Source organism: Sinocyclocheilus rhinocerous, unplaced genomic scaffold (assembly GCF_001515625.1).
Source record: "Sinocyclocheilus rhinocerous isolate Xijiao unplaced genomic scaffold, SAMN03320098_v1.1 scaffold1488, whole genome shotgun sequence".
Classification (NCBI taxonomy): domain Eukaryota; kingdom Metazoa; phylum Chordata; class Actinopteri; order Cypriniformes; family Cyprinidae; genus Sinocyclocheilus; species Sinocyclocheilus rhinocerous.
This window is the reverse complement of record NW_015633542.1, coordinates 1,675,078-1,693,214: the sequence shown is the minus strand read 5'-3', so window position 1 is coordinate 1,693,214 and position 18,137 is coordinate 1,675,078. Positions and strand designations below refer to the sequence as shown.

Below are 18,137 nucleotides of genomic sequence, written 5' to 3'. Positions count from 1 at the left end.
TCGTATGTCGATGGAGATCAAGCCACCGTACAGGAGTGAAAGCCTCCCGGCGGTGAACTTCAAAGAAAGCGAGGAAATATTGAAAACAGCTTAACCTCTGGCATTTCATCATATACCACACCCAGATCTCAGTTGCCAGGCGAACTACAGAACCGACAGCCAAAATAAACTAAATATGGGAGAAGAACTGTGTTTACAATTCACAACAAAGAGAAAAAGTGTCCAAAAGAAATGATAAAAAACTGACTAATTTATTAGACAATTATTTAAAAAATCTGTTTCTATTGTATTACAACTTCTTTGCGTTGACCCAATAGTGAAATTCCGAAAATTATTATAATCTCAAGGACAAAAACTGATAAATAGCATAGACTCTATACTATTAAATTAATTAATAATGACTAATTTAATAATAAATATAATATAATAAATAATAATAATAATAATAAATTAAAAACGAAATGCTAAAAACTTGTGAGTTTTCAGGGTAGCAATTTAAAACCACACACGCACAAAAAACATGATCATTACTTGAAAATAAAATAATAAAATAGATATTTTAAAAACTTACTTATTTTATTTCAGCTTCAACATATCTCATTTTGTTCAGTGCAAGTTAGTTTACTATATAGACATTAAAAACACTAATAAAAATGACAAAAACACAACAAAAGTACTAAAACTAAATAAAATGAAAGTGAAAACAGAAAATATAAATAAAATCTAATTAAAAATATGATCAAAAACTGTAATGATACTAAAATACCAATGGTCACAACATTATAATGTACTGTTTGAAAAATAGATATTTATTTTGAAATTTGCTAAAGATTATATTTAACAGTGTTAAATATCCACAATTAAATATCCAAAATCAGCTTATACAGCTGTATTCAATTATTCTAATATCGACTAATAACTGATATGGTGCCGACAAATTGTAAATCATTTAATAAACATCCTCAGTCTCCAATTTCCTTTTAGCACTGTCTTTTCTCACTGAATATTTTGTTTCACTTTATGGACTGTGACTAATTTCATGTTATTATAAACATTTACATTGAGTTACATAATTACTACAATGTAATCTGCTAAACCCTTTTATTCAAGTATATCAATTCATAATTTACTGTACAATAAATGAGAAAAAAGTGCAGATGTGGGTTGCAACCCGAAAAACAGAGTCAGACTTTGATATAACAGAATATTAGAATATATGACATTAAACACACGAGTGATTTATGTACAATCCCTGCATTGCTTTAGGCTCCATGCTTACACGCTCTCACTGCACATGCATTCCTTACTGTACATCACAGAAGACAAGACATCGTATGTCTGCTGTCTATACACAAATCAGAAAATATGATTCATGTTTTTGGTCAAAGCCATGTGAAGGGCAGAATGCCCTCGCTGTCGTAACAGAGAGCCACAGCATCCTTTCAGAAGAACACCGAAGGTGGAAGGAAGTCTTGAGTGATTGTGACGCTCCTAGAGTCATGACACTTCCCACAGAGTCTGTGTGCTTATATTTCACACAGGATGACAGGGAAGTCAGCGTGGATTCGTGGGTGATCCAACTGAATGACTCCCTGTAGAAATGAAATTTAAAAAATACTGTAAAAAATTTTTATATAAAAAACCGAGCTATAAAACTAAATTATGTGATTTAAGGTAAGTGAAATGTTTACATAAGACACCATGAACAAACAAACAAAAAAGATGTGTTGAGAAAGGAGACCAGGATCAAACATCAAACAAACAATTAAATAAATAAATAGAAAAATAAATAAATAAATGTTTAACCATTAATGAATGAAGGTAAATTAAATGTTTAGATAAGAGACAATGAATGAATGAACATTAAATAAATAAATGTTTAACCTTAAATAAATAAATGTTTAACCTTAAATAAATAAATGTTTAAATAAGAGACCAATAAACAAAGAAAAAAATAATAAATAAGCTTGTAGTCAATAGTTTTTTAGGCTTTGTTTTTTTTAGCAGATACACATTTTAAAAAATTTGGTATCTTTCTATTATAGAAAACTGACCAAAATATTTCATAATAAATTATACATTTCATATGCTACTAAAAAAAATCAAGTAGCAAATTATAGGTTTTCCAGGCTGTGATGTAAATTAAAAAAGGACAAACCCTTGAATAAATCCAATCTAACATTGTCTTTAAGATTAATTTTAGAGTTTGATCATCATAATTTGTAATTATTCTGTTTACATTTCACATGATGTCTTGAGCTGATCCTGTTGATTTACACTAAATATTTCTCTGTAACTGACTGGATCAGTATCTCTCACCTGAGGTATAAGGTTTTTCTGGATTCTCTTCAGTTTAGCTTTCTTTCTGCCGTTCTTGGTCACCACAGTCTCCTCATAAAATTCATGAGCCAGATCTCCATCTTCATCGAAATACAAGGAACTGCAACAAACAAACAGCAGCTGGATGAATGCAGGTCTCATTTCACCCAAAAAACAAGAACTTATTAAGAATTTAAAATGTGAAGTCTTTATTTATTATTTTATTTAATTTATTATCATTAAATTAAATATTGATTTATTGATTTATGATTCTGGCATAATTAAAATTGAGCACACTTTCCTGCAAACTACTGAAAAATAACTGTTTTGTTGTTTGATGAATGGTGACAGTTAGATTTGAGTTACATTATTAAGAATTAAGCAAAGAATGTGTCTTTCCAGAAACAAAATATAGTTTCTTATTACCTTTTCATGGTTTTGAGGTGAAATGTGACATGAGAATGACTTCACATGGCCCAAACCACCAAGAACTGACTAAACTAAATAGCTTTCAGATCATCCAGGTCAAAAGCCTGCAAGATCACAGTTTTTTTTGTTTTTTATGTTTACCTTCTCCTTGTAAAGACAAATGGTGTTGTGTTCTTGGAGCCTCGTAGACGTGCTAAACACTGTTCGTTGACCTCAACGGGAGCATCTCCTCCAGCTCCTGAGCTGCTAAAAGGCCAGACTCCTTTGGTTTTGGATCCGCTGCCTCCCATTTTTATTGACAACGCATTACTGTAGAGGCGGAGCGGCCAGCAGATCACGTCGGTTCAGTCCTGAAAAATGACAATGTTATTTGAGAGCATATTACAGACTTCTCAGGCAACATACAGTATGTTAATGCAACTGGGCATGTGTGGCTTCAAAGCACTGCTGTGGCTGAACTAGCTCTCTGAACTCTGAGCAAGAAACTGTGGTCAGGTCTTTTTATAGTCTGTAATACCTGGAGGCAAGGTCCAAAATGAACGCTCACCAAGCACTAGATGCCAGTAAAAACTGGCTTTGGTGGATGGTAACTTTTATAGGAAATGCAACATACCACCTGAAATGTGTAGTTTTCTTTTTGGGGCTAAAATAAATAAATAAACAAATCAATAATAATTATTAAAAAAAACGAATCTGCATAATTTAAAAGCAAACAGAAAGGTTATTTGTGACAGGTCTGCTTAAAATGGTCCAATGATTATGTGACAAAAATAAAGATCTGAGAATTACTGTATATTGATCACTACACCAATGTAAAGAAGGCAAAGCTATCTATCTATCAAATCTATCTGAATATTAATTAGTCATTAATCAAGTATTTTACACAATCATACGTACACATATTTTGTGTATATTTGACCATTTTAGTAAAAACACCAGCATTCTCAGCAGTCTCTAAACACACAGATCCGCTGGTTAAAACTGTAATCCCAGTTAGTTAGCAGGCTAGCTGATTATGCCTGAAGAGCGTCACTTTAACAACCCGTATTCTCACAACTAACCACTATTTTACAAGTCTTTGAAATCCAATACATTTGCAGTACGAATGCACGTATTTTTTTCTCAAAATGTTACTGACTCGCACTAATAAGGCTGAATGTTATTGAATTGTTTGCAATGTAAACAAGACATAAGCCATTCACAGCCATTCAACACACAACAAAACACGACTATCACGCGTTTCAGTTCATCAGTTCGGTTCGGTTTCATTCCAGAATACATTCAAATAAAAGATCATGTGAAACGCATACATACAGATCATGTAAATCTCATTGTTTTGGTTCTTCTAGTCTGCTTTCTTCAAGCGTTATGACGTAGTTTCACAACGTCACATTTACGCGCCCAGTCACGGAAACCAACCGACAAACTAGAGCCCCTTGCTGCAGTCACGTATGATTTCTTCAATTAAAAGATCATGTGAAACGCATACATACAGATCATGTAAATCTCATTGTTTTGGTTCTTCTAGTCTGCTTTCTTCAAGCGCTATGACGTAGTTTCACAACGTCACATTTACGCGCCCAGTCACGGAAACCAACCCACAAACTAGAGCCCCTTGCTGCAGTCACGTATGATTTCTTTCTTTCTTTTTCTTTTTTTTTCTTTTATAAAATGTAATAATATTACAAGTATATATTATATTATATTATATTATATTATATTATATTATATTATTAAAGAAGCTTGACGACTAATGTAGTTTTTTATTTATATTAAATGTAAAAGTTATTGGTTATTATTCATTTTTATACTTTTATTCTTTTTGAATATACTTGGTTGGTACAAGTAGCCTAATTTGCATGGAAGACGTTCTATCTATCTATCTATCTATCTATCTGTCTGTCTGTCTGTCATCTATCTGTCTGTCTCTCTGTCTGTCTGTCATCTAGGCATATGTATTTTATTTCATTATTTATTTATTGTGAAGCCATTTGTATATTAATTATATTATATTATATTTTTAAAGAAGCTTGACGACTAATTTAGTTTTTTATTTATATTAAATGTAAAAGTTATTTCATTATTATTTTTTTGTTTATATAGTTTATCTATCTATCTATCTATCATCTAGTTAATTTAATTATTTATTTATATAGGCCTATTATTTATATATTATATATATTATTTCTTTTAGTATGAAGCTATTTGTATAGCATATTATATTTTATTATATTATTTAAAGAAGCTTGAAGATTTATTTATGTATTTTATTTATTTTCTCTCCTTTTTTTCTTGAAGTTGATTTTGTACTTGGCGCCAGTAACTTGTCACAGCCATCATATGCAGCATATGGCTCGTGAGATCCGCCTCTCTTCCCATCAACCTGCGGCTCATCCTGCTTTTCCATTGGCCTTTTATTCCACTGACAGGCGGCTATTCCTGAACTCGCTTTAATCGCATCTATTCCGCGTCTCCCGCGATACGATCGGAAGCGACAGAGTTAATTCCGCTCTTTTCCACACGCAGACGTCTGTTTAGCTCGGAATTAGACCGTGGTTTATTGGTAGACGGTCGGTTGCGCTCTAATTCAATCAGCAGAGATCGTGCGGGAGGTGGGGCCACCGAACAGAACAGCGCGCATCACACCATTATTTTACTGTAAGTGCATGTAAGTGAAGGTTTCGTTCTGTTTTAAATGGTTGCACGAGGGCTGTAACGCTCATTTGCACGTCCGTCTCAAAGTGCAGCGCGCACTATATGGCTTCCATACAGATTTATCGTTGCATAACCTACTGAGCGCCTCGCCTGTGCATCAACACCAGTTATTTACCAAAGTAACCAGAAGGGTTACAGACATGAATGCAGTTATTAAACTTTATGAGACTGACTGTGCATTTTTTAATGTCCCAGGGACCCTCAATGCTGTGTGCATAAAATGATCACAGTATATCTTCCTTTTAAACTTTATCAATCATTGCATTCATGCATTTCTAGACTTGACTTAAGTAATTGTCATGGACATAATCAGCAAATGCAACTAATAAACCTCTATTTAAGTCATATTGTCGCTTTGGATAAAAGCGTCTGCTAAATGTCTAAATGTAAATGTAGGTAATCAGTTAGGCAATGAATTCAAATTGCATCTCTTTGGATATAAAATCAGCTGTTTAATTAATTTAATTTCTATTTAAACAGCCAAGAAACATGAGCGATTCAGAGAAACAAACAGTCTCCCTTAAAGACAAGGATGGAGTGGAGAAAAGGGGACAAGGAAGACCAAGGAAACACCCAAAGGTATAAAATAATACTGTGTTATTAGTGATCAATTATTATAGTGATCAAGTAAACCAGTTTACTTTCTGAGCGAAAAGAAAATAATAATGCATGGGGCTTTTTATTTTTTTCAATGACGCAATTACAGTATAGATGGTATTTTTATATAAATACCCTAAAACCCCAGTTTTGGTAACATTACAATGTTGTATTAAGACAACTTCTTAATAAACATGTTTTCTTCCAGGAATTGAGTGGGTTGCCAGCTGCGAAAAGACCAAGAGGTCGGCCAAAAGGCAGCAAAAACAAAGGCTCATCCAAGAAAGTAAGCCTTCTTTTTTTAATTAACTCACACTATGAATAATTAGTCTCTTTGTGTGATTATGGCATAGCCGTTTGCATAGATTTAAATATAGACACTATTTTTCTCACTATTGCCGAGTAGTACAACACTTGTTGTGTTGCAACGGTTTGCAAACACACAGAGACATATGCATTATTAATTATGAATAGTGTATGCAGGTTTTTCATTGACAGCTCATCCGCCGACCAAATGCAGGTGACCCGCTGTTAGCCACTTAGCCCTGAGCAATGCACTGTCAGTGCCCGCCTCAAGAGTCCTCAATGAACTCAATGCCCCCTCCATCTGCTGTCATGTGCAGAAACAGGCTCCCTCTACTGGTGCTCTTGCCATTCATTGCCACACTGGCCTGTGAAAATGCTTTGAAAAAATAGAAACGCCCTTGGATTTATCCAATAGTTTAGCATGGGAGGGACTATTGCATAAAACTAAGTGACTGATTTTTTAACACTTGAATAATTGTTTGTTAATTTCGTTTTCTGTGCCATAGAAATCGTCGGCTTCTGGCAGCAAACCGAAGGGAAAGCCGAAGAAAGAGGTACATATTAAAATAATAGTTTGTGCAAAAACAAGATTTGTGTTCTGTGGAACACTGCTTATTTTAAAAGTTATTTCATCTATTCTTTTTGTTTATTTATTTATTTATTTATTTATTGTGAAGCTATTATATTATATTATATTATTGTTTTTGCAGCATATATTGACTATGGCCAAAAATCTATACTTTATGCAAATATGCAGATGTGAATGCTTGGCCAATGCATTAAAAGTACAGGGTCCTGTTTGAAATGAATTTAACATGCATTTTTGCAGCATCAAGTTTTGTGCATAAAATCCATGGAAGAAAGAAAATCATAACGGCATGAGAGTAAATGTTCAGTAATTGTACACTGCTGGTCAAAATTTTTAAATAATTAAGTGTTTAAAATAAAATAAATAAGTGTTTTTGAAAAAGTCTCTTCTGTTCACCAAGGCTGCATTTATTTGATCACAAATACAGTAAAAGCAGTAACATTGTGAAATATTATTACAACTCAAAACAATAGATTTCTAATATGTATTAAAATGTAATTTACTCCTGTGATGCAAAGCTGCATTTTCAGTATTATTACTCCAGTCCTTCAACATTCCTTCAAAAATCATTCCAATTTGCTGATGACCAGTAGTGTATTTTTTGGTGAACTGTCTCTTTAAATTTTATATTTCATTTCAAGTTGCACAGAATTGACGTGCAAATTTAAAGGTCAAACTATCTTGCTAAACCTATTTAAAATGGCATTGTAAATGTCGAATATAGCATGCAAGAGAGAAGCTTTGCTTCCATGCATTTCATCCCCAAATGTTTGATTTCGTTCCAAATAGGAAAAGGAAAAACCTCAGGACTCATCTGAGGATGCTGAGGAAGATGATGAAGAGGAGCAGTAACAATCTAACCGGAGCACTACCTCATACCCAAACAAACAAACAAACCAACCGTCTGCTCTCCAACCTGTGAATAACATGGAATGTCATTCACGTCTTTCTACAACCACAAAAGGACAGTAATAGATGTAATATTCTGCATAATACATGAGTTTTATGTCATTAGATAAAATATACTGTAGACACCAGAATCACACTGCATACAAATGTCATGTGTTTCCTGTTACCTTTATTATATATCTATTGGACTGAGGTGCTTTTCTACTTACGCTTTGTTTGTAGTTCTGTTTAGTAATTTTTGTGTCCATATTGTAGACTAGATTTAGATCAAGCTATAATTTAGTGTGTAACATCATGGGCTTAATAGTTCTCATAGAATGCATTCATTTTGAATATAGCTGTTTACAGTTTACAGAATAACAGTTTACTATAGGTTTTTTGTTAGTGTATAATACTGTGCAGCCATTAGTGAATATTTGTTTCAAGGCAGGTTCTTATATTTTGTAATCAAATATAAGTTACCCAGGCCAGATGTTGAGGGAGCACATACGATTTAGTTTAAAGGAATAGTTCACCCAAAAATGAAACTTTGCTGGAAGTTTACTCACACTCAGGCCATTCAAGATGTAGATGGGTTTGTTTCTTCATCAGAACAGATTTGGAGAAATGTAGCATCACATCAATTGCTCACCAGTGGATCCTCTGCAGTGAATGGGTGCCGTCAGAATGAGAGTCCAAACAGCTGATAAAAACATCACAATAATCCACAAGCAATCCACACCACTCCAGTGCATCAGTTAATGTCTTGTGAAGAGAAAAGATGTATGTTTGTAAGAAACAAATCCATCCTTAAGACGTTTTTTAAATGCAAACTTTTTTTCAAACTTGCTCCACTGAAAAAGTCATCTCATCTGAATCAGGAGAGAAATATGCACAGATCAAGCACCGTTTACAAGCAAAAACAGTCTAAAACAGATCTAAACAAATATGTTGGTGGATTTTGATGAGAATGGCAATGGGGGATGGACGTTTTTCACTGGAGGAAGCATTATTATGGATTTTTTTGGCCAAAAGTGACTGTTTGAATTTAAAACGCCTTGATGGATTTTTTTTTTTTAACGAACATCCATCTTTTTACTTCTTGAGATGTTAATTGATGGACTGGATTGGTGTGTATTACTTGTGGATTATTGTGTTGTTTTTATCAGCTGTTTGGACTCTCATTCTGACGGCACCCATTCACTGCAAGTAAGCAAGTGATGAATTACTTAATTTCTCCAAATCTGTTCTGACGAAGAAACAAACTCATCTACATCGTGGATGGCCCGAGGAAGAGTACATTTTCAGCATATTTTCACTTTTGAATGAACTATTCCTTTAACAGCAGCTTATAATGTGATGTTTTCCACTAGAATTCCCAGGAATCAGCATTTATGATAATAGCAAAGGTTTGTATTTGGATGTATATGTCTGTGTTTGTTTGTAATTGTCACTATAGAAATTTATGGAAGCATTGTTAAATTTTGAAGCCATCATTGACACCAACCTTGCGGGTACAAATTGCACTTTGAAACTGATTCGCAGAAAACAGACGTCTTTGCTGGTGTATTGTGTTGTACTAATTCCTAATGGGGAATGAATTTGGCACAGCACTTTGTGATTCTTAAATGGTTAAAAAGAGATGTAAGGATAAAACTAATGGTGAAGAAAGAAATAATTCATCAATTTAAATATTTCCCTAATATAAGCTTTGCTAGAAGTGCTTCTCAGGTGGTTTTGCTTCAGGACGCCATCAAGTGGTGACTCAAGGTACCAAAAAGTAAATTTAAAAAAATCCTTAAAACCAAAACATTGAAATGCATTAATATTATCAATAATATAACATACACAAACCACCTTCTTACAGCATTTCCTTAAAGGACTGTTTGCATTACAGGTATCGGCTCAAGGTTCTCCACACCCAAGTGCTTTTGGAATATTTATTTCTAAATGATTTATTTGAATCATCTAGCTGTGTACATGACGAATCACAACAGTGACAATAAGATATGCTTCTCAAGGATTCAGATTTGTTTTGTTTTTTTCAGGGTCCCTAAAAAAAAAAAATTATACACTCCCTTGAAATCTTGAGTTATCAGATGCATATATTGAGCAAAAGTGCAATCTAAATTATAGCCCATGTTAATGCTCTTTCAAACAATACTGGACTGTATTTTATGCATTCAAGTCCTCATAACTTCTGAAATATTCACCTCAGGTATTACGGTGTCATGAACAGACAGCAAAAGCCCAAGATAATGTCAGTCCCTTCAGCAGTATATCCTTTATTCTGCAGCGATTGTCCGTGTAGCAGTAAATAGCCTACATAGGCATATGGTGTGTGACATTTTATTAATAAAATATTAGAGTTATAAAATGTGTATTAGATTTATAAAATTTATTTGTATTTAGAGTGTGTTGATCTTAATAAAAATACTTTTTCAAATTGTTTGTGCATTTACATATTTTACAATACTAATTATTACTGTTATATTTTAATATTTTATTTTATTAATATATTAAATGTTATAGGTTGGCATAATAATTTAAAGAAACATGTTACTACTTTAATTTAAATACTAAATAACCTGCAAAGGTAAAATATATATATATATTTTGAGAGAGTTTAAACAATTAAAAATATTATAAACATAAATCCTTATAAGGAGATTTTTATTGTTTACTTTTTTAATTGTTTATGAAGTTTTATTTCAACTTCAATTTAAATACTAAATAAAGTGAGGTAATGATATATTTATTTGATAATTTTGAGTATTCTATGAATCGATATTTTATAGCTATTTGTCATTGTTAGTGTTGTTTTATTTGAATATTAGTTGGTTATAGGGATTTTTAAAAATAATTTTAATTGTATGTTACATGTTAGTATTTATAGTATTACTTCACAAACTCCAAGACAAATTACAGTACTGTATATTTTAATTAAATATTGATTTGATTAATAATAGTATAACAATTAGTGTTAATATAACTGTTTAAAATTACAATAACTTAATAAAAATGAATATTGTATGTTCTGTAAAATACGGTATTTTTTATTCAATACTGATTAGATCAATTTAATAATAACAATTATTGTTAATGTAATTAATAACAGTTAATAAAACAAATTATTATTGATTATAACTATTATTATACAATGAACGGATTGTTATGCGGAATTTCATATCCGCAGGCCGTATTCTCTAACATCAACAACGTTCTTTTTGTCCGTATGCGCTGTGCAGGCTGCGCTGAATGCGCACATCCCGTAGCGGTTTCGATAATGGCGTCTGACTCCGAGATACGCTCGGCATTGGAAAAATGAAGCGTAGAAGAGCTTATTTCCAGTGATTGACGCGGGGCTTATTTCCATTCGCGGACTTTGCCTCTCTTGGAACTCTCAGGTTCACGTTCCGATCTCAGTCGCGACGCCCAGCCCGAGATGATGAAGCTCAAGTCGAACCAAACGCGTACCTATGATGGAGACGGGTACAAGAAGCGGGCCGCCTGCCTGTGCTTCAGGAACGAGACCGAGCAGGAGGTGAGTCGCGCCGCCGGGAGAACGCTCGATGCGTGCGTCTCTCAACGCGTCAGCTGGTGGATCTCAAAGCCTTTGGTAGCGCGTTAGCGGCGTGCTATTAGGGGTTAGCCCGGGACTAGTTAGCGGAGTCGGCCTAGCGTTAAACGACGCGACAAGCGCTAATCAATGACGGCGCGACTCGTTAACAGCTTGATTGATTTAGTGAAATCCATCTGATGTGAGCATATGTGCTAAATTTCAAATGAGAGATTCCTTCAAATGCAATAAAGTAACTTACTGTGGTGTATCATGGTACATTCGATGGTAATACTGTGGTAAATTGAGACTACCAGCATTGTGTCCAAAATACCATGGTATTGTTTTAATTTGAGCACCACTAACAAGAAGTACCATGGTATTTTTTTTGAAGATATCTGGAAGACCATACCATGGTACAATGATGGTATAAGGTAATACTATAATGCTTTGAAATATACCATGGTACTGAAATTCATGTGTTTCTTGAATATGGATAAACATTTGGTACTTACAAGAATACCATAGTACTGTACTACCATTGTACATGTCTGAAATGCTTTTTTATTTTTGAGCACCACTAACAATAAGTACCATGGTGTTCTTTGGAGATAATTGGATACCATAATTTACAAAAAAGTACTGTGGCAGTACCATGGTACAGTGATGGTATCCGGTAATAGGCCTACTATAGTACTTAGAAATATACCATGGTAAAGTGTCTTCAATGTGGAAAAACATATGGTATGGTGCATCTAAGAAGTAAATGAGAGCACTTTATTACATCGTTTGAAAGCATAAGTAAAATGGAGTTTTCAGTAGTAACCAAAATAATGCCAACATTTATATTATACAATTTATTCCAGAAAAAGGGCCTCATTTATAAAACACATTTGATCCTAAATGCCATTGATTTCATCCTACGTCAAAAGTAATGAATGAATGTATTACTATTCATTATAATTTAATTCATAAAGTCAGAAACACGTGAAAATGTTTTCATGCATATGCCAACTAAAAAGCATGCATACAAACTTTTTGCGTTTATATACTAGTAGTAATTAAAATAATTGATTGTAAAACTAATTTATACATTAATATTACTATATGTGAAAAATGAGTTATACTTTAACGGCTTTGTGATTATTACATCACCGAAATTAATTAAATTGCTTAAATGAGGGGTTTATTAATAGGGATGCATTCGGGAAACTTTTTTCAGATATATACATTTTTATAAATTATTCATGGTAACATTTCAAAAACAGTTCACATTTAAGATCGTTCTGCACAGATCTTTAAAAACGAGGCCCCAGATCTTCACAAAAATGCTGAAATTACTACTTTTCTAGCAAATAGTGACTTTGATTTGATAGATTTTGAACTGACACAAGGGTACGCATCACTTCTGTTGAAGAGCAGTGGCCAATGGCGATTATTTCACAGTGGCCCGTTATTAATTGTCCAGACCTATATATTGTCCTATCACTGACTTTAAGCCAGTCCACCAGACTGAAGACCTGGAATATGTGTCCACACAGGTGTTATTGGTAAGCAGCAGCAGATACCCAGACAAATGGATCGTACCCGGAGGAGGAATGGAGCCCGAGGAAGAGCCCAGCGTCGCTGCTGCCCGAGAAGTCTGTGAAGAGGTTTGGCTTTCATCTCTAGGATTATGCATGACATAGATTATCATCATCATCATGTTTATTATTTATCACGATCAGCTGTCCATTACAAAGACTCTTACGCCATTTGTAGGAGATCTCATAAATTTATCATGATTTTCAGTAGATATTTTGATGGCTAATAATGTGGATAAAATATACACACAATTTCCAATTTAAATGCACACTGATTTTTGTACAACATTAACTTAGATTCAAAATCAGTCAATTCTGGCTGTAGAACACGACCAATGGACCTGATCATTTTAATATTGCCAAATATCACCCGATTAATCAGCTAATGTGTTAGTCTCTCCCTCCTAACAATAACTGATGTTTTGGCATAGATTTTTGACTCGATCCGTTGTGCAAACATGGAAACTCTAGGTTTTCTCTCTGCTGACACTTAACCTATGGGGTTTCTCATAAAGAGAAGTGATAATGTTCCATCAGCTGAGATCCTCCATACGCTCTTACTTTCGCTGGCCATCTGACAGACAGCAAACATGTCGCTCGTTCTGCCGGGACGATCGCCTTACAGTTTTAAAGGGCATTACACTCAGATTAAGAGCTGCTCTTCACACCTCCACTGCCAGACAGTAGCCAAGAGCGGCCGTACACTATAAACGTACCATGACACAATGCCATCAGTGTTTGACGGGACCGCATATGTGAGACTGTCCTGAAGTCTGAGAGCATATCGAAAAGTTTTTAGATTTTGAAATCTAAATGTCATGTTACAGTGTTAAAATATTAAGGAATATTCTGCATTTCTATGTGACTAATCAAATGTAAGTAAATGAGTGTTATTGATCATGTGACTCTTGGTCAGATGTTTTTGAAGCTCATGATGTTCTTTGGAACACCTTCATGTTCCTGTTGATGTGCTGTCCTGCTCGTTTGCACCAGTAGATCAAAACAAATCCATCTTTTCTGGACCCCTGTAAATAGCTGTCAAATTCACACACACAAATTGCATCAGTCAATGGTTCTGTATTGACGACAACAAACTGAAGGACCTGATCACATAATAATGACCATCTCTGATCATGAAATAATGAAAATAAAAAACAGTTTCATCTATTCATTGTTTTATAGGCTGGTGTTAAGGGCACTTTAGGAAGACTAGTAGGAATATTTGAGGTAAGAAATGGTTTTCTATAAAAGCATTTCAGCTTATGCATTTAAAGTGTTGTGCTGCTTGTCTTAACTATTTTAAATAACATTTTGTTTTATACACAGAATCGAGATCGGAAACACAGAACGTACGTCTATGTTCTCATCGTGACCGAAGTTCTGGACGATTGGGAGGATTCAGTCAACATTGGTTTGTATTTTAGAATAATACACTACCATTCATAAGTTTGTTTTTTTAATGTTTATATTTACCACTAAAAATCTAGTAATATTGTGAAATACTAGCCAACAATACATTGTATGGGTCACAATTATTGATTTTTCTTTTATGCCAAAAATAATTAGGATACTAAGTAAAGATCATGTTCCATAAATATATTTTGTAAATTTCGTACAGTAAATATATTAAAACTTAATTTTTGATTAGTAATATGTATTGCTAAGAACTTCATTTGGACAACTTTAAAGATGATCTCAGTATTTTCATTTTTTTTTTGCACCCTCAGATTCCAGATATTGAAATAGTGGTATCTCGGCCAAATATTGTCCTATCCTAATAAACGATACATCAATGGAAAGCTTATCTATTCAGCTTTCAGATGATGTATAAATCTCAATTTCGAAAAATTGACACTTAAGACTGGTTTTGTGGTCCAGGGTCACATATGTTGGATCTGCTGCTCAAGAAACATTTTTGATTATTATCAAGGTTGAAAACAGTTCTGCTGCTTCATATTTTTGTAGAAACTGTGATAAATTACATTTGTCAGGATTCTTTGACAAAAGAACAGCATTTATTTGAAATATTTGACATTTCTAACATTCTAAATGTCTTTACTGTCACTTTTGATTAATTTAATGTGTCCTTTGTGAATAAAAGTATTAATTTCTTTCAAAAACAAAACATACTAACCCCGAATTTTCTAAACAGTATGAAATAATATTTCTTTACAGTGTATATACTAAATAAAGTGCATACATGACCCATATTTCAGATGAACACTTTATCAATGTCACATTATCATGATTTATCTCATCAAAATATGACCAAATTCTAATCAATATCAGAATATTCTTGTCAGAGCCACTCTGGGATTTACAAGTGTGTAAAACCTTAAAAGGTCAGAAACATAAGTTTGTGATTGGCGAACATACAGTTGTCTTCTGTTGGCCAGTATACACCTGCTTATCTTTTTTGTTTTGACAGGGAGAAAAAGGGAATGGTTCAAAATCGAAGATGCCATAGAAGTGTTGCAGTGTCACAAACCAGTACAGGCCACGTACTTCGAGGCCCTGCAGGAAGGCTGTCTGAACAGTAACGGGACGCCCCTGGTGGCCACGATAGGCGGAGGAGACCTGTCGCCCACCTACAGCATTAATCAGAGCTCCGTCTCTGATATCAGATAACTAATGCAAAACACAGACACTCTGGATGCTTCCACCACTCTTGCTCTTACTTTCATAATTCTATTCTTCTTTTGATTCTTTTTCTTTAAAAACAGACACAAAAACAACGGTTTGCCAAGGCTTTTTAAGCACAAAGAAGGTGGCGCAGACATCAAGTGTTGGCTGAATATTCGAAATGATGTTTTGTAAATGTAACACTTTTGCTTTTTCCTGTTTAATCCTCCTTTCATGCGGACTGTTGCATGAAACCCGCGACCCACGTCCTTTTAGCGGCCCAAGTGTGAGATTAAACGAATGCAAGAACTACTCTTTACTGTTGTGATGTAAAAATCTACACATGGTGCGTCAGCATGTGGCTTTCAGTATTTTTACACATTAGATTTCCTCTGCGTGCGTAAGTGTGAACGAGTTTTTCATTAGTTCTCTTTCGGCGCTTGTGAGAAAACGTTTAGTCTTCTGAATGGTGGAACTGTAAGAAATTAATAGTTTTGCATGAACACTGGTATTTATTTGGCTTATGAGTTTGCGTGATGCGATGAATGTTTAACCTGTACTTCGTGTTAAATTGTTGCTCTTAACTTGCCCATTTTGTTTTGGTCTTGCCATCTTGTAAATAACTTATGGGCCTGCAAAAACTTATTTAATTTATACTATTACCTGATTCGATTAGAGCGCAGTTCTACAAGCGCACACTTTTTTCCCAACCCGCTGATGTTTGAAGGACTTTGAATTTAGTATTGCAAACATTACAATGAATCTTGTGTGTAATTTTGTGCCACTAGCAGCACCAATTCATTGCAGATAAATTGTTCTGACATTATTTTTGCAATTCCGTTTAGTGCCGCTAGTGATGTAGAAACGAAACAATTCCCCTTTAAGCAGACTGTGATATAGTGGTGGTATGGTTTGGCAGGTTGTTGTTGTGCTGGAATGGTTTTCTGTAGCACTTTTTTAAAATCAACATGAAAACAAATGTACTTTTTAACGTATTTTCATTAGTGCACCATATTTTGCAACTGCAATCCCATGATGGTGTGAAACACTCACTTTTCATGATGCAGTCACTTCCAGATGGATGGAAGTCTCGTTTCGTTTCTTCCTCACAATACGTTATACATTTTAAAGAAGTAAAATGGGTTGCACATACCATGTTGAATTTAAGAAGTGCCATGGAAGATAAGAGTGAACAGTTAAATCAAGAAGTAGCTTGGAAATCCTCTCTCTAAACTAGAAGATTCACTTCGATTTTCAAAGCAAAAAACAAAAAACAATGAACTATTATAATGTTATCTGGCAGTTTCAAAAATGGATGCTTTTTACTTTCTTAATGTGTTTAATGTAATATTGGACATGATTGATTTAAGTTCATATTGTTTCAGGGGGGAAAAAATGCCATCAATAATGAGCAGTTGATCTTGGATAAAATTAAACCACTTTTCTTTTTCACCCAAAAATGAAAATTCTGTCATTATTTACTCTTTATTTACCTGTATGAGTTTATTTCTTCTGTTGAGCACAGAAGATATTTTGAAGAATGTTGGTAACCAAACAGTTGACGGTAGCCATTGACTTCAATAGTATTTTTTCCCATTCTATTTTTATGTATTTTGTGAGTAAATAATGACAATTTTCTTTTTTTATGGAACTATCCCTTTAAGGAAGTAAAATGGGTTTCATGTTCATTTTAGCCGTTAGATGATGTTTACATTTCGCATTTCGTTAATACCGTAACGACTCTCAAACGACACATAAAGAGCTATTTCAATGGAGATGGTTATATAGTAATTTTTTTTTTTTGCGCACAATTAGCTCTATAGTCTGCACTAGGACAGTTTTCACAACATTTCTGAGGGCACTTTTGATGGACCTGAAATTTTTTTATTATCTTCCCTTAGTAGATTTGGCCATTAATATTCTTCTGACATCAGTTGCTGAAGATGTTTTCTGGCCTTCTGTTTTCTTGGACTTCAAGTCCAGCTGATGAGGTTTTTGGTTGTTTTAACCTCTCACCCTTTTTAGAAATGACCATATCTTCATCTAGAAAACATTTAAACGTCTTGTCTTGTCTTTGAAATGTCAAATGCGTCTTGGAAGCCGAACTGCACGCTCTGTAAAGCGCTTGGAAAGCAGCAGTTGGCGCAATACTGTGAATCTTGAGCCACGAGATGTTTTGGTGTCTTTTAATTGCTCTTGTACAGATCAAATCGAGTGCTTGTTATGATGTATAGATATATGGTACACGTTAGGTTGGGTGATTTATTTCCGCGAGACTGAACCGCATCGTTTTGCTCCTCTGGGAGTTTAAAGTGCATTATAAAGTACATTTGTAATTCAAGATTTCTTTTCTAACTGCAAAGTGAGTAATGATGAACCCAAGATCTAAAAAGTGAATGAACATACTTTTATCAGTGATTCATGTTTACATGCTTTTGATTAATATCTATCAACACTAATGTCATCGAATTTGCAGCTGATTGCAAGTCTTTCTCTTTCACTTTTAGTGTAGCATGTAATCCCTAATCTG

General features: G+C 34.1%; 3 protein-coding genes across 5 annotated transcripts; 2 read left to right on the top strand and 1 right to left on the bottom strand.

Moving 5' to 3' along the window:
* Window positions 1-861: 861 nt before the first annotated feature.
* Window positions 862-4,266, bottom strand: LOC107744413 (tumor suppressor candidate 2-like). Of its 2 annotated transcripts, none has more exons than XM_016558046.1 (4): window positions 4,242-4,266; window positions 2,890-3,098; window positions 2,320-2,440; window positions 862-1,592 (listed from the first exon to the last, which is right to left on the bottom strand). In XM_016558046.1, exons 2-4 carry the CDS (start codon window positions 3,036-3,038, stop codon window positions 1,527-1,529), a joined length of 336 nt encoding a protein of 111 aa, XP_016413532.1. In that variant the 5' UTR covers window positions 3,039-3,098; window positions 4,242-4,266; the 3' UTR covers window positions 862-1,526. The 2 variants fall into 2 exon arrangements, with proteins under 2 accessions (XP_016413532.1, XP_016413531.1); XM_016558045.1 differs by lacking the exon at window positions 4,242-4,266 and adding an exon at window positions 4,063-4,140.
* An 858-nt stretch (window positions 4,267-5,124) lies between these two features.
* LOC107744412 (high mobility group protein HMG-I/HMG-Y-like) lies at window positions 5,125-8,410 on the top strand. Of its 2 annotated transcripts, none has more exons than XM_016558044.1 (5): window positions 5,125-5,416; window positions 5,944-6,042; window positions 6,269-6,346; window positions 6,873-6,920; window positions 7,745-8,410. In XM_016558044.1, the coding sequence occupies exons 2-5, from the start codon at window positions 5,953-5,955 to the stop codon at window positions 7,805-7,807; spliced, it is 279 nt and encodes a 92-aa protein (XP_016413530.1). In that variant the 5' UTR covers window positions 5,125-5,416; window positions 5,944-5,952; the 3' UTR covers window positions 7,808-8,410. The 2 variants fall into 2 exon arrangements, with proteins under 2 accessions (XP_016413530.1, XP_016413529.1); XM_016558043.1 differs by having other exon boundaries at window positions 5,126-5,406.
* A 2,668-nt stretch (window positions 8,411-11,078) lies between these two features.
* Window positions 11,079-16,867, top strand: LOC107744378 (diphosphoinositol polyphosphate phosphohydrolase 1-like). The gene is made up of 5 exons (XM_016557995.1): window positions 11,079-11,387; window positions 12,944-13,054; window positions 14,168-14,212; window positions 14,312-14,396; window positions 15,414-16,867. The coding sequence occupies exons 1-5, from the start codon at window positions 11,289-11,291 to the stop codon at window positions 15,611-15,613; spliced, it is 540 nt and encodes a 179-aa protein (XP_016413481.1). The 5' UTR covers window positions 11,079-11,288; the 3' UTR covers window positions 15,614-16,867.
* Window positions 16,868-18,137: the final 1,270 nt, after the last annotated feature.

Bases quoted from the DNA above. Each gene is read 5' to 3' on its own strand.
- LOC107744378 (XM_016557995.1), top strand. From the start codon at position 11,289: ATGATGAAGCTCAAGTCGAACCAAACGCGTACCTATGATGGAGACGGG. The intron at 11,388-12,943 runs GTGAGTCGCGCC...GTGTCCACACAG, and splicing joins GGAACGAGACCGAGCAGGAG to GTGTTATTGGTAAGCAGCAG. The intron at 14,397-15,413 runs GTTTGTATTTTA...TTGTTTTGACAG, and splicing joins GGAGGATTCAGTCAACATTG to GGAGAAAAAGGGAATGGTTC.
- LOC107744412 (XM_016558044.1), top strand. From the start codon at position 5,953: ATGAGCGATTCAGAGAAACAAACAGTCTCCCTTAAAGACAAGGATGGA. The intron at 6,043-6,268 runs GTATAAAATAAT...GTTTTCTTCCAG, and splicing joins GACCAAGGAAACACCCAAAG to GAATTGAGTGGGTTGCCAGC. The intron at 6,921-7,744 runs GTACATATTAAA...CGTTCCAAATAG, and splicing joins AGGGAAAGCCGAAGAAAGAG to GAAAAGGAAAAACCTCAGGA.
- LOC107744413 (XM_016558046.1), bottom strand. From the start codon at position 3,038: ATGGGAGGCAGCGGATCCAAAACCAAAGGAGTCTGGCCTTTTAGCAGC. The intron at 2,441-2,889 runs GTAAACATAAAA...TGTTTGTTGCAG, and splicing joins TTTGTCTTTACAAGGAGAAG to TTCCTTGTATTTCGATGAAG. The intron at 1,593-2,319 runs GTGAGAGATACT...TCATTTCTACAG, and splicing joins AGAAAAACCTTATACCTCAG to GGAGTCATTCAGTTGGATCA.